Source organism: Chenopodium album, chromosome 25 (genome assembly GCF_948465745.1).
Source record: "Chenopodium album chromosome 25, dcCheAlbu1.1, whole genome shotgun sequence".
NCBI lineage: Eukaryota > Viridiplantae > Streptophyta > Magnoliopsida > Caryophyllales > Amaranthaceae > Chenopodium > Chenopodium album.
Window position 1 is genome coordinate 19,633,539 of NC_137858.1, and position 13,072 is coordinate 19,646,610.

Below are 13,072 nucleotides of genomic sequence, written 5' to 3' on the forward strand. Positions count from 1 at the left end.
CTTAGTTGGTCTTTGCTACGTATTGTAACCTTTGCTTATGTTACTTGTTCTATTAATTTACTCCCTAAAACATTGCTTCTATCTTATGGGTATAATTGAGTTTGACATCAGAAATAAAGATGACTATTCAGGTGATCGGATTGGATTCGATAAAGTCGAGTCAGATCAAATTTATTTTAAAATTTGAATCATGCTAAATAATTATGTCCATGTGAATCGAATATTTTTTTTGGGTCGATATCGAGTGTGCTTTTGAGTTTTAAGAATTTCCTTAAATACTTTGTTATAGCCTAGTTACTTTATATAGTTTTTTTTTTTTTTTTTTTTTTTTTTTTTTTTTTTTTTTTTTTTTGACGAAACCCGAACAGGGCATTATTAATCACTAAGGGGGCGTTTGGTTCACAAAGTGGTATGGGGTTGGAATCAGGAATGGGGTTAAGGTGGTATCGGGTTGGAACTTGATACTTAATACCATGTGTTTGGTGTAATTCTGGAATGAAATATCTCACTATTCTCTCCTTTTATTTGATACCTAAGGGAATGGAATGAGCCAAACCCACCTCCCCCCAAGGTTTCTAAACCCCATACCTCATGGGTTTGAGGTATGGGTTTGAAATTCATATTTTTGTCAACCAAACATATGGTATGAGTTTTAGTCATTCTAAACCCATACCTCATACCTATATTTCGTGAACCAAACGCCACCTTAGAGAGTTACTTTATATAGTTAAACGATTATCAATCCTTAAATTATGCCATGCAAAATGTGCTAGAGGGCCCCAAAAGTCATTATCCATGATAGTCAAAGCAATAGTCAAAAACTCCATTAACCCTGCAAAAGGCCGACACCTTCAAAATCCAAGATTTATCATCATTAATCATCATTTTAATTCCTCACTCCCACTCTTAATTTTTAAAAAAATAAAACAAACCCCAAATTTAATAATAATCCATTTAATTAATCAACCAAACTTGTTTGTTGGTACAAACCAATTAACACATTTGACCACAAAATTAATTATTTCAACCCCACAAACAAAATTCCTAATTACTTCATCTTTTCTCCTCTCTTCAATAAATCACCCATGTGAGTTGGTTCACCTCACTTCATCGTTAATGGCGGAACCCAGAAGAACTCCAGCTGTTCGTGATGTTAGTCCTGACTCAGTCATTCTTACATTCGAGTCAAACTTCAGTAGTCTCTTTTCCTCTGCTTCTGCTAGTGTTGATCGTTGTTCGTTTGCTTCCGATGCTCAAGATCATGATTGTCTTTCGTCCGACTTTTCTCAGGTTAAGAAACTCTTATTATCTTATACTATGCATGGTTTTTTAAGGGCTACATTGTTGATTTATGTTGAGTATTTTTCTGGGTGATGATTTTTTTTTGCAGAATTTGAGTGGAAATGGAGGTTCAGATCTAAGTAACAATGGTAGATGCCTCAGCAAAAAAGTTGAAAAAGCTAAAGGTGCAACTGCAACTGCAACTTTTGTTGTTATTATTAGTATTACAGTAGTTTAACTTTTTGGGTTTTGAAATTCAGTTTATATGTTTAAAATTTGTTTGAATAATTGTGGGGTTTTTTTGGTTGTGTGAATAGTTTACAAAGAAGAAAACAACAAAGTAGTACACCATCATGTTGATCATGCAACAGAACCCCTAGATTCTGCGAGAAATTCGTTTTCATTAGCTCTTAAAGGTAACAATTGAAAAAGGGATTGAATTATTGAAGTTTTTTGGGAGTTTTTGTTTATTGGTGTAACACTTTTGGTTGATTAGAGTGTCAGGAAAGGAGATCTAGATCTGAGGCTGTTAATAAGAAATCAGACCGGCGAAGACCGGCTTCATTGGATCTTAATAACTCATTGAGTGTTAATGTGGTGAGTTCATCATCGCCTAAATTTGGTGGGGTGATGAAGAAGGGTGTGGTTACGCCTCGAAAATCCGGGAATTTTCCGAGCCCGGGGACACCCAATTACCGCCATGGGAGTGTTGGAATGGCGAAAGGGTGGAGTTCGGAGAGGGTTCCTTTGCCTTGTAATGGTAGTAATAGAAGGCAAATTGGTGCTGCATTGTTGCCATTGAGTAATAATGGGAGGGGGTTGCCTTCGAAATGGGAGGATGCAGAGAGGTGGATTTTTAGTCCAGTGTCTGGGGACGGAGTTGGGAGGACTTCTTCATCTTCATCGTCGTATCAGCAACCTAAGAGGCGGCCTAAGTCGAAGAGTGGTCCGCTTGGGCCACCTGGGGTTTCGTATTATTCACTGTATTCACCTGCTGTTCCTATGTACTATGAGGGAAACCATATGGGAAGTCATACAGCAGGATCGCCTTTCTCATCAGGAACAATGCTGGGAGATGGTTGGTCTTTTCGTGCGAGTGTTGAAACTAGAGATTTTTCGAATACTTTGGAGCCCTGTATTGCCCGTTCTGCTAGCGTACACGGTTGCACTGATCTCGTCTGTCAAGGATCTTTGACCAGCTCTCAAGGTATGATGATTTCGTCTGTATTGCAATGAGTCTTAATGAAGAGTTTTCATCTTCTTAGCCTTTGCCTTCTGTTGTAAATAATTCTTAGTGAACATAGCTGAAGAAGATTTTCAATTCTTGAATTTGTTAATGTTGATGCTTTGATCGTGCAACAAATTGTCAATCCACAGATACAAACAAAAGATTGGATGGAAGTCCACTCAAATTTATTTTAGTAACAAAACAAAAACAATTTTTTTTTGCTGGGTCCAGGTTTTGGAATTGATTTATGATAAAAATAATAAATTAATCATGTGAACTTCTAAATTATTGAATGTGTAAGTTAATTCTTAAATCAATATAAGTTTGTCTTGTCCCCATTCTCCATTTTGATATCACTTTCAGACCTTAAATTTCTTTTTTTCTTTTCTTTTTCTTTGTTGGTACAAACATTAAGCTCTATTTTTGGTGATCTGAACGTGATCAATGTGTGAATCTGTAAATACTCCGGTACTTGATAGATATGTAGAGTGTGATGTGTTTCATCTTGAAATTCAATTAATATTTGTAAATTGATAAATGAAGTGGCTCTGTTGTGAATCTAGAGAGAGGGAGGAATTGCTATAATTTTGATTTATCAACAATAGCTAGAAGCTCTTTACAAAGTTGATTCTTCATTTGAATTAGATGGCCTTAGTTTATGAGAATCCTACATACATCTTTTTATGCATTATGCCATGTTACCTTTTGTTATTGTCCCAAGGATTGAATGGGGTGCATTAATTCATGGGATCAAGCAATGAAACAAGATGGATGTACTAGAAAAAAATGATCAACTTGGATGATTCTTCGATGGAAAAGAATCAAATCCTTGTCTTTATTAGTAGGGTGGTGGGCTCTAATTCCATTGAGAGTCTAAATTTATAGGAGTTTCCTATAAGCGGGTGTTTGGTATAAACATTGTAAATAAAACAGAAAGTGATTCAAATAAGTAAGGGAAAGGGTAATGATAAACGTTACCATTACTATTTGTTTGGTATCCTAGTGGAATGGAAACAATTTGAGGAGATTGTGATTGAGTAAGGAAATGTATTTTGTTTTCCACTAGTTTGTCAAGGGTAACAAATTGGGGGATTTTGTTACCCTTTGGAAACGGTATTTGTTACTTTTAACTCATACCAAACAATTTTAATTGGAAACACTTAAATGAATCCGTTTCCCACATCTAAAACTACTATACCAAACGCCCCCAAGGGTCTATCTTTGGTTTGAGTAGCATATATTTACTAGCTTAGCAACATTTTCTATTTCATAGGTCATTTTTGCATGAGTTTGAGAGGTGTTATTCTCTCTTTTGATTAATATTTGTGATTACCAAAGGAAAGTGGAGGCTCTAAAAGTGCTTATTTATCTACTCAGTAAAAAAAACTAATGAGTGGTAATGATCATGATTTTTTTTTTTTTTTTTTTTTTTTTTTTTTTTTTTTTGTTAATGAATTATTCATGGTCAAATTGATATGGTGTCACAAGCATATTGCGGTCTTGAGTGGATTTCATCACTGTCGTAATTCATATGTTGCGATCCAAAGAGCCCTTTCTAGCTAATTAGCTGTGAAATTATTGTTGCAACTATACTCAATCGTTTTCTTCTATGTGATTGAACATAGATGAAAGAGTTGATAATGTGAAGGATGCTACCAGCACTGTGTCCCGTGCTGTTTCTAGAAGGGACATGGCTACCCAGATGAGCCCTGAAGGTAGCTGCCATTCCTCTCCTAGAAGGTCTTCTGTCTCTCCATCTACCCCTTCTATCCTACCAATTATGCAGGTCCAGAGTTCTAGTACCTCAAAACCAGAAGTAAGGGATGTGCAGATTGATGAGCGAGTCACAGTGACACGATGGTCCAAGAAATATAGGGGACGCAATACAAGTAAAGAGTCTGAAGTTGTGGATGAGTGGAAATTGAAAGAAGTAGAGCCACGTTCTTCTGCTTGGGAAGTGTCAGAGACAGTGAAGAGCCTTTCAAAGTAAGTCATACTTAAATAAATTGTGGCCTTTGTTGAAATAGCACTGTAAGAAATTAAATCTCATTTTAAGCAAGCTTTCCCTGCAATATCTTGAACAGGGCCAGGAGAGATGAAGCTAAAATCTCAGCATGGGAAAATCTGCAGAAGGCCAAAGCTGAGGCAGCCATACGAAAACTTGAGGTTTTTAGTTTTTATTGTTTTATATGTGTTGTGATTATATTGTGTGATAATATCTCGGCAGTGTTTGTCATGAGGCTTATTTATGAAGACTTCTCTGAAATTTGATCTAGTAGGTCATGCATGATGCAACTAGGTGATTGTAATATCACGATATTAATAGGCTTGTGCTGGCTGAATTGCATGATGCAGATGAAGCTGGAAAAGAAGAGGTCATCATCAATGGACAAGATTATGAAGAAGTTGAAATCTGCTCAGAAGAAAGCTCAGAACATGAGAAGCACAATACTAGCCAATCAGACGTTTCAGGTGTCTAAAACGAGCAACAATGCAGTATCTTTCCGGACTCGTCAAATGGGTTCCCTCAGCGGTTGTTTTACATGCCATGCTTTCTAAACTGAAGGTAAATAATTTATGTACTAAGGAAATGTTAATAAATTTATGTCATTAAATTATCAAAAGAGTAGTTTCTGTTTCTGTGTTGTACTGTCCATATGAACTGTCATGTTTGCAATACATTGACATTTGTGCGTGTGAATTATCATCTATAAGTATATATTTGCAGTCAGATTTCGATAAGGATTCTATTTAATGCTCATAACCATATACGAATTATAGAATAATATAGGTAACCTTATTATACTCAATGCTGAGAAACTGAGAACTAGGGCTCAAATTATTTAGTCCGATTTTTGGTAGCCAAGACATACATACATTTGCTTAAGCTCCTTACTTTTGGAGGCTAAATTTATCAACATTTGATTTATCAACTTAGATCGACTTGACCAATTATCTACCACCATTCTTTGTTCGAGGGACAGTTAAGCTCAAAGAATGAATTTTTATCGACCACCCTTTTTACGATATCCTTCCATTTCCTTGCAACATTTCAATTAATTTTCAGCAGCAAATTGACTCATCAATTTTGCAGGCTCGCAGCAGGACTCTTTCAGCTGGAACATTATACAACTGGTACATAGCACGCTGCATGCTTCATATACAATGCTACAGCCGGTGCCCATTTAGCTGAGTACTTGAAACACTTGTTCGACCTCTTCGAAATTTTGTTTCGTTCACCCAGCTGTAGGGGGTGGGGGGATGTCTAGCAGGGATCCAGATTATATTGTAGAGTATTTAAATTGTTAAGATGTGGATGTGATGAATAATGTATGGCTATATTTTTGTTCACTTATTTCATTTTTCCCTTCTTGTTGGATGTGTCATGTGAATCAAGTGTTTAATTTGTTAAGAGTAACAATTCTCTACATCAACTTTAGCATGAGCTCCATTTAGGATAATTGTTTCAAAATCTATGCCCTTGCTTGTACAAGTATATATAACTAGAGGTGTCAATTCAGGTAACCGAATGAAGTTTGGGTCGGGTCTGTTCGGGTCGGGTATGTTCGGATCAAAATTATCCTTTTAACTCGGATCGGGTCAAATTCGGGTCATGGTCTATCGAGTTCGGGTCGGATATGGGTCGGGTCAACTCCAGATCGGTTCGAATAAATTTGGATCGGATTCAAAACGGGTTTAACCGGATAACTTCGGGTCGGATGAATTTGGGTCGGGTTGATTTCGGTTCGGATGATTTCGGTTTGATTAAGATAAGGTTGATCCGTTGATTCATTAAATGGTTAGTTTCAATTCAATTCCTTTTTGTGTTTGGCTGGATTTTGGTCGAGCTGACCAATTCATATCCAAATAAGGTTATTTTTAATCTAGAGATATTATTGAGTTTTTACCTTATTATTGGTTCAATATGATTATTAATTACGAAGCACGAAGTTTTAGTTTTCTCATTTTATCAAGTTATGTATAATTTTTATCTTAAAGGAAAATTGAGATTGAATAATTATCGATAACGACTTATCATACCTATATAAGTGAGACCGAGCTAGTGATATATTGACGAGTAATAGTTACATATATGGTGATATATACAAAAAAGAATATCAGTTTTTTAAGGTTATTACAAGGTTACAACTCTTCATCAATTGTACAATCTTACGAGGTTATGAAATCTGTACTATTAGTTTAGTTTATTACTAATTCAATTTGTATAAGATATTTGTTAGAGTTGTTAGAATTACTTTATTACTACTAATTCAATTTTTATATTAAAAACTTGACATTATACATATTGATAGTTAGTTGTTACTGTGTACATTCTTTTTATTTGAGCATAAATTATTGCATATGTATGTAGTGTCTATATAACCGTACGATGTATAATGCCTATAATTCTAGGATAATGCACAGTTGTAGAGGAAGTAGTAATGAAGGAATGTTTTGTAAATATATAACAATGATTAAAATGTTCTAAAAACACATGGTAGAGAGAGAAAAAAGGAGAGAGATAGGAAGAGAGAGCTCTTTATATGGACCTGTAGGGAATATTTCAAGCATTATGATAACCCCAAACTTGAACCCCACTGTGATCATACACTAAAGTACGGTGCCGTTCCAAAGGGAAAGACAAAGAGCAAAAAGAGTCGCCAACAAGTTTTAGGAACTTGTAAACCCAAAAGACAATCCAAAGGACCGTCAACTACTCCATAAGGTCTTGAACCAAACAGGGTCCGGGGATGAGGGTACGAATCCAATCTACAAAAGAAAGGACCCGCCCTATAAAATAGGCCTCTACTTTGTTCTGCTCGTATTCATGCGCGCTTTTCGAATAACATACAAACATTATATTAATTAAACCTACCCTGTTTATCTATGTTGGTTGAATATTAATGCACAAATAATACTATTATTGGCGATCACTTGAATTAAAATCACATTAGCCTAAACCAAATTATTAATTATCTTATTAAGCGTGATTTCAAGTACAAATTCCCTTTAACAATCATAAAAGGTGTGATCAAGCAATAACAATAATATATATCAAGCAACATAATAATAAACAATAATAACAATAGTAATGATAATAGCATGATAAGGCATAATAAAGCTTAAATAATAATAGCAAGATCCTAGGCATGATGCTAACAAGATTAATAACAAATCCTAGCATGTCACTAAACAACAAAGATCGAAGCTTTAACCCTAACATGGTACTAACATGATATTAGAAAGAGTAAGAGGCATCCTAAACATGACACTAGAAAGCATAAAAAACATCCTAACATGATACTAGGAAGCATTAAAAGCATCCTAACATGATACTAGGAATTATAAACAATAATAAACATGCTATCTACATTGTGAAAGAAATAGGGAGTAAGCTAATCTACTTACTTTGAAGCCTCGTACCTCTTTCTAATAACAAAATACACAAGTTAGTAAACTTCAATGAAAATAATAAAGAACAATTAAATAATTAAATTGAAATCAAATTAAATAAAGTTTGACTAGTTTTGGACCAAACCCTCAGAAATTATCAACCTTGCACGTCTAGAGCGAAGGCAACTTCGAACTTGGCTAGATGACTCTAAGTCTTGTGTATGCGGAATATTGTATGTAAAAACTAATTTAGAAAAGAGAGAAAGAAAGCATGAATTGCTCAAGAGAGAAAAGAATAAGAATTGATAATGATTGATGATTCTGAAAACAGGAGTTCAGACGCTATTTATAAGAAAACAGTCCGAAAAATCATAGAATTTGATAAGGAATAAAACTCCACGCTGTCGCCAGGAATTAACTCTGTCGCGACGCGACAATGTCTGTCGCGAGGCGACAGGGTCTGTCGCGCGGCGACAGACTTGTCGTCTGGCGACAGCCTGTATAAGCGCGTTTTTCTTCACACGGATTCCGATCTTTAATCAACTTGATCTACGGAATCCGTACAGAAGATAAAATACATATTTTAAGATAACAAAATAATATTTTATTCCAAATAAAAAACCTTTAAAGATAATTAATTATTAATCCTATCAATATTAGAATTAAAAAGAACTTTCTAGAAACTTCTAGAAAACTATAATTAATCTTAATAATTTTAGGAATTAAAATTAATATTGGGCCCTCCTCTAGATCATTGGGCCGTATTAAAATAAAGCACTGGGCCCAGTTTAGTATTTTGGCCATAACTTCCTCAATATTCATCGGAATTGGGCTTATAATATATCGTTGGAAAGGTCTTTTAAAGCCCCATCCAACTATACCATTATTGGACCTTTATCATGGACCAAAATAAACTGAAATGGACGTTTTCAAATAAATAAAGTCATTTTCAAAAACAGAGAGAGAAGAAATTAATTAAAACTAAACCGCGACACTTGACTTTCGAATCATTTTCACCTAATTCGATAATAACACAACGCACAAGGCATTCATCACTGGGTTTGGTTTTGGGGAGACACAAATGGGTGTCTACAGGACCCCACCTACTTTTTGGTCAGATTGTCTCACTGGGTTTGTAGTAAATTTAAGACTCTAGACTATTTCTTTGTAGTAAAAAAGTTAACTTATTAATAATTAGTAAATATATATAGTATAACAACTTGAATAAAAAAGGTCAATAATCAATTATGGTCGGGTTAAATTCAGATTGGGTAAAAATCAAATCGAGTTAAAATCGGGTCGGGTCAATGTCAATTCGGGTCAAAACAGATCGGATCTGATTGGTTATTTGTCGGGTCAATTTTGGATCGGGTTGAGCTCAGGTCAAATCGGTTCGGTTTGAGTTCATGTCAGGTCAAATCGGATTCGGGTTAAGTTCAGGTCGGATCAAATCGGTGTCGGGTTAAATTCAGATCGGGTCAAGTTCGGATTCGGTATGAGTTCAGTTCGGTTACAGTTCGGGTTTGGGTCTTGAATTTCTCGGATCAAATCGGATCGGTTACAGTTCGAAATGGATAATTTTTTTCGGGTCGGTTCGGGTTTGACACCTCTATATAAAACGGAGCACGATAAATAAAATATCAGGTATAAATGTGTTTCCAAAACTAGTTAAATTTTTATGAATTAATGTTACTGGGTGGCCAATGGGCTCGGTTGGACACAACCCACCCTTTCACGGCTGGTGGGTCATCTGGGTCGGCCTGTATTGACCCAGCTCGGTTTAGGTATGGGTGTGTCGTGGTCAATTTTTTCCAGCCTAACCCACTTCGACCCAGCCCACTTTGACTCATTTAATTTGGCCCACTCGCACAACCCGGTTGATACAACCCATATTGAGAAATAGGTATTCTAAACAGAATTTATTGAATCATATTCGTAAGCACCTAAACAGGATCTATGAATAACACATAAAAAAAAAATTCATAATTACACCTTTGAAGCGTTCCACTAGCGATCAAACATGAACAATTTGGTGAATAGAACCTCGAACGCAATTCCTTAAATACATTTGATATCCAAACAAAGGATGGGTATTCCTCCTTTTCTCTTCTCTTCCCTTCCCTATATTTCTCTCTATCCGTGCATTGTGTAAGGGCGAGCAAACTTCAACCACAAACCGACGTTTAAAAAATTGAACCAGCCCAAATTCAAATTCAACTTGCATTGACGTAGTGACATTTATGACCAAATTTATACTGAGCTTCCCTTAATCCCCATCATTTTCAAAGTGTTTTGTTCGCCGCAAATACTAGAAAAAAACTATGAAAGGTTGAGGTTTGGTAGAGTCCTTTTCCTTATCCTAATTAAAAATGACCAAATTTATACTTCTCATACCCAATATCATCTTATAAGAGTTGACCAAGTCACGCTGCAAATCAAATTAGGGGTGAAATTTCGATTTACGGCTTAGATCATAGCCCAAACAAAATCCAAACCGTATAACTATTCGGTCCAATCTAACTCAACCCATTTTTAATTTGGTTTTAAAAAATATATAAAACCAAAACAAATTGAAATTTTAGGCAGCATTTTGGGCTTGAATTTTCATCTATTATTATTGGGCCAGATTTGCCACCTATATATATGAAAAACACCCAAACATCAAAGGTTAACAATGTCATGTTTTAGACTTTTAGCAAATAATAAGTCCTAATAAAATCTTAATAAAGTATAAGGCCTATAAATTGGCCAATGGTTCGTTCAAAAAAAAAAAAAAAAAAAAAAAGGCCAATGGTGGCAATCAACATTTTTTTTAAAAAAGCAATTAGGCTTAATATTTGGATTATGTTTATAATTCATTTTTTTTTTCCAACTATAACCCCAAATCGTAAATCAAATTTTTAATTTTTCCAAATCAAATTGAACCAAATAAAAAAAATAAAAACAAATAAACAAACCAAATTACTCTATATCTAGTGTTGCAGCTTTTGTATATCTATCAACATGGATGTGAAAAAAAAAAAGCATAGAAAAAACTAGATATTTCATCCATAATAATATGAAAGGGAAACCAATTTCAATGGAACAGTTCCTTTACAATTTGCTCTTTTTACAGCCTCCCCCCACCCACCCAATTTAAATTAGCAAATAATTCTTTCTCCCCTCTTTACAACTTTTAATTTACTCCTTCAACAAATTACATCAATAATGCATGACTCCTTAAAACTAAACATTAAAAGAAAGAAATAGGAGCAACAATAACAAACAAAACAAAACAAGTAAAAAAAAAAAAAAAAACACCTTATCATGTAACTCTAAATAGTTAAATTTTCTAAAAATCCATCATGCATCTAAATACTGCTGAACATTATGAGGTGCAACATTCATATGAAATTGATGATAACCATTACCGCCGCTAGCCACAGCCACGGGAAATCCGAGCCCGGTCGAGGCCGGAATGGGACGATGGTTATTGACAGCTGCTCGCTCAAGGGACTGCACTTGATTCTTCAAGAACTTAACGTAATGTATTGCTTCATCTAACATTGATGCGGTGTCCATCTTCGTACCTCCGGGTACGAGTCTCTGCAAAATTCTAACTCGCTCGCTGATTCTCTCCCTCCTATGCCGTGCAGCAACACTCTGCGGATCCTTAGAGATCCTTACATTTCTTCTCTTGGGCAGCTTCACTGATTCCGGGTCGATGTAGATCGGCTGCATTGCTGCTATTCGGAATATCATCTCTCGCATCGCAGCCATCGATGTCTGCTTGTGTGATGAGGAGGGTGATGATGTTGCTGAGGAAGGAAAGGATGTTACATTTTCACTGCTGTTATTGCTGTATGCAGGGAATGAATTTGGTAGTAATAATGAAGGCGAGGAATTATAATTATTGTTATTGTTATTGTTATTGCTATTGTTGGAGAAAGATAAGGTTGTTTGTTGAGAATTTAACAGAGGAGGTGATGAGGTGATATGATGAGGTAAACTACCATTACCACCCCCGGAAAATGACATCATTGCAGTCGTGTCGAGGTAAGGCGGTGGACCGATGATATCGGAGGTGGGCTTGTCCATGTGCATTGTCATTAGCATCATGTCAATTTGGTTATCCGGTGTGGACTTTAATAGGTCAATGTCCATCTCGGAGGTGTCAATTCAGGTAACTGGTAGACGAGGTAAGAAAAGGCGGAATTGTTGTAGAAAAAGAGTTATTATTGGTGATGTTTGAAGAGAAAAAAAAGCAAGTAATGGGGAAGGTAAAGAGAAGAGAGTGTTTAGTCTGTTAGACTGAGAATGTTATCAGAAATCTCAGTGAGAATGAAAGGAAGATATAAAGATAAAAAGAGAAAAAAGAGGTGGAAAAAAAAAAAGAAAAATAGCAGTGATATTTTGGAACAGTATCTACTTAAGGAAAGTGGTATATATAGAGAAACCAATTTATGTGTAACAAGTTGTTTATTAGTTTTATAATATATCCCTCCTTTTAAAATAATAATTTTTTTTTTTAGAAAACAAAATAATAATTTATTTTATCTCAAAATAATTGTATTGTTCAATTAAATGCTCCTGTGAATACATATTTTATCATATCTCAGAAATTATAAATTGTTCTAGAAGTCACTTTTTAATTATCACAAAGTTGTTGAAAATGAAATTAATTTATGTTTTTTATTTTTATTTTTTCATAAGGTATGCATGTATCTTTTAAACAATTCATCTTTTGTATGGATATATTGATATGTCATCAATCTCGTCAAATATATGCTCAAATATAATGATGCGCAATATCAATAATTTCATTATATAAACACCAATTATTAAACTAATAAATTATAGACTCATCTGTAATCTTGATAGTAATTTTACATATATATATATATACATATATATATATACATATGTGTATATATATATATATATATATATATATATATATATATATATATATATATATATATATATATATATATATATATATATATATATATATATATATATATATATATATATATATATATATCACGTCACACCATCCATCAATTACTAATTTAATGCATTGTATACAAAAATTTTTACTCCGTATTAAATAAAATTTTTACATCCCACAAAAGTAATGCAACTCTTCTTTCAAGAGCATCTACAATGGTTAGTTTTAGGGACTTTTTT

At 34.5% G+C, this 13,072-nt stretch overlaps 2 protein-coding genes across 2 annotated transcripts; one reads left to right on the forward strand and one right to left on the reverse strand.

Moving 5' to 3' along the window:
* The first annotated feature begins 974 nt into the window (after positions 1-974).
* On the forward strand, positions 975-5,905 carry LOC145614538 (uncharacterized). Its single transcript, XM_081669595.1, has 8 exons — positions 975-1,290; positions 1,391-1,466; positions 1,599-1,697; positions 1,778-2,488; positions 4,135-4,495; positions 4,594-4,675; positions 4,865-5,075; positions 5,604-5,905. The coding sequence occupies exons 1-7, from the start codon at positions 1,117-1,119 to the stop codon at positions 5,066-5,068; spliced, it is 1,707 nt and encodes a 568-aa protein (XP_081525721.1). The 5' UTR covers positions 975-1,116; the 3' UTR covers positions 5,069-5,075; positions 5,604-5,905.
* A 4,899-nt stretch (positions 5,906-10,804) lies between these two features.
* LOC145615186 (uncharacterized) lies at positions 10,805-12,117 on the reverse strand. Its single transcript, XM_081670258.1, has one exon. The coding sequence runs from the start codon at positions 12,044-12,046 to the stop codon at positions 11,246-11,248; it is 801 nt and encodes a 266-aa protein (XP_081526384.1). The 5' UTR covers positions 12,047-12,117; the 3' UTR covers positions 10,805-11,245.
* Positions 12,118-13,072: the final 955 nt, after the last annotated feature.

What these genes read in the sequence shown, in the direction of transcription:
- LOC145614538 (XM_081669595.1), top strand. Translation starts at nt 1,117, where the DNA reads ATGGCGGAACCCAGAAGAACTCCAGCTGTTCGTGATGTTAGTCCTGAC. An exon ending in AAAAGTTGAAAAAGCTAAAG is followed by an intron (nt 1,467 to 1,598) that starts GTGCAACTGCAA and finishes TTGTGTGAATAG; the next exon opens with TTTACAAAGAAGAAAACAAC. An exon ending in GTTTTCATTAGCTCTTAAAG is followed by an intron (nt 1,698 to 1,777) that starts GTAACAATTGAA and finishes TTGGTTGATTAG; the next exon opens with AGTGTCAGGAAAGGAGATCT.
- LOC145615186 (XM_081670258.1), bottom strand. Translation starts at nt 12,046, where the DNA reads ATGGACATTGACCTATTAAAGTCCACACCGGATAACCAAATTGACATG.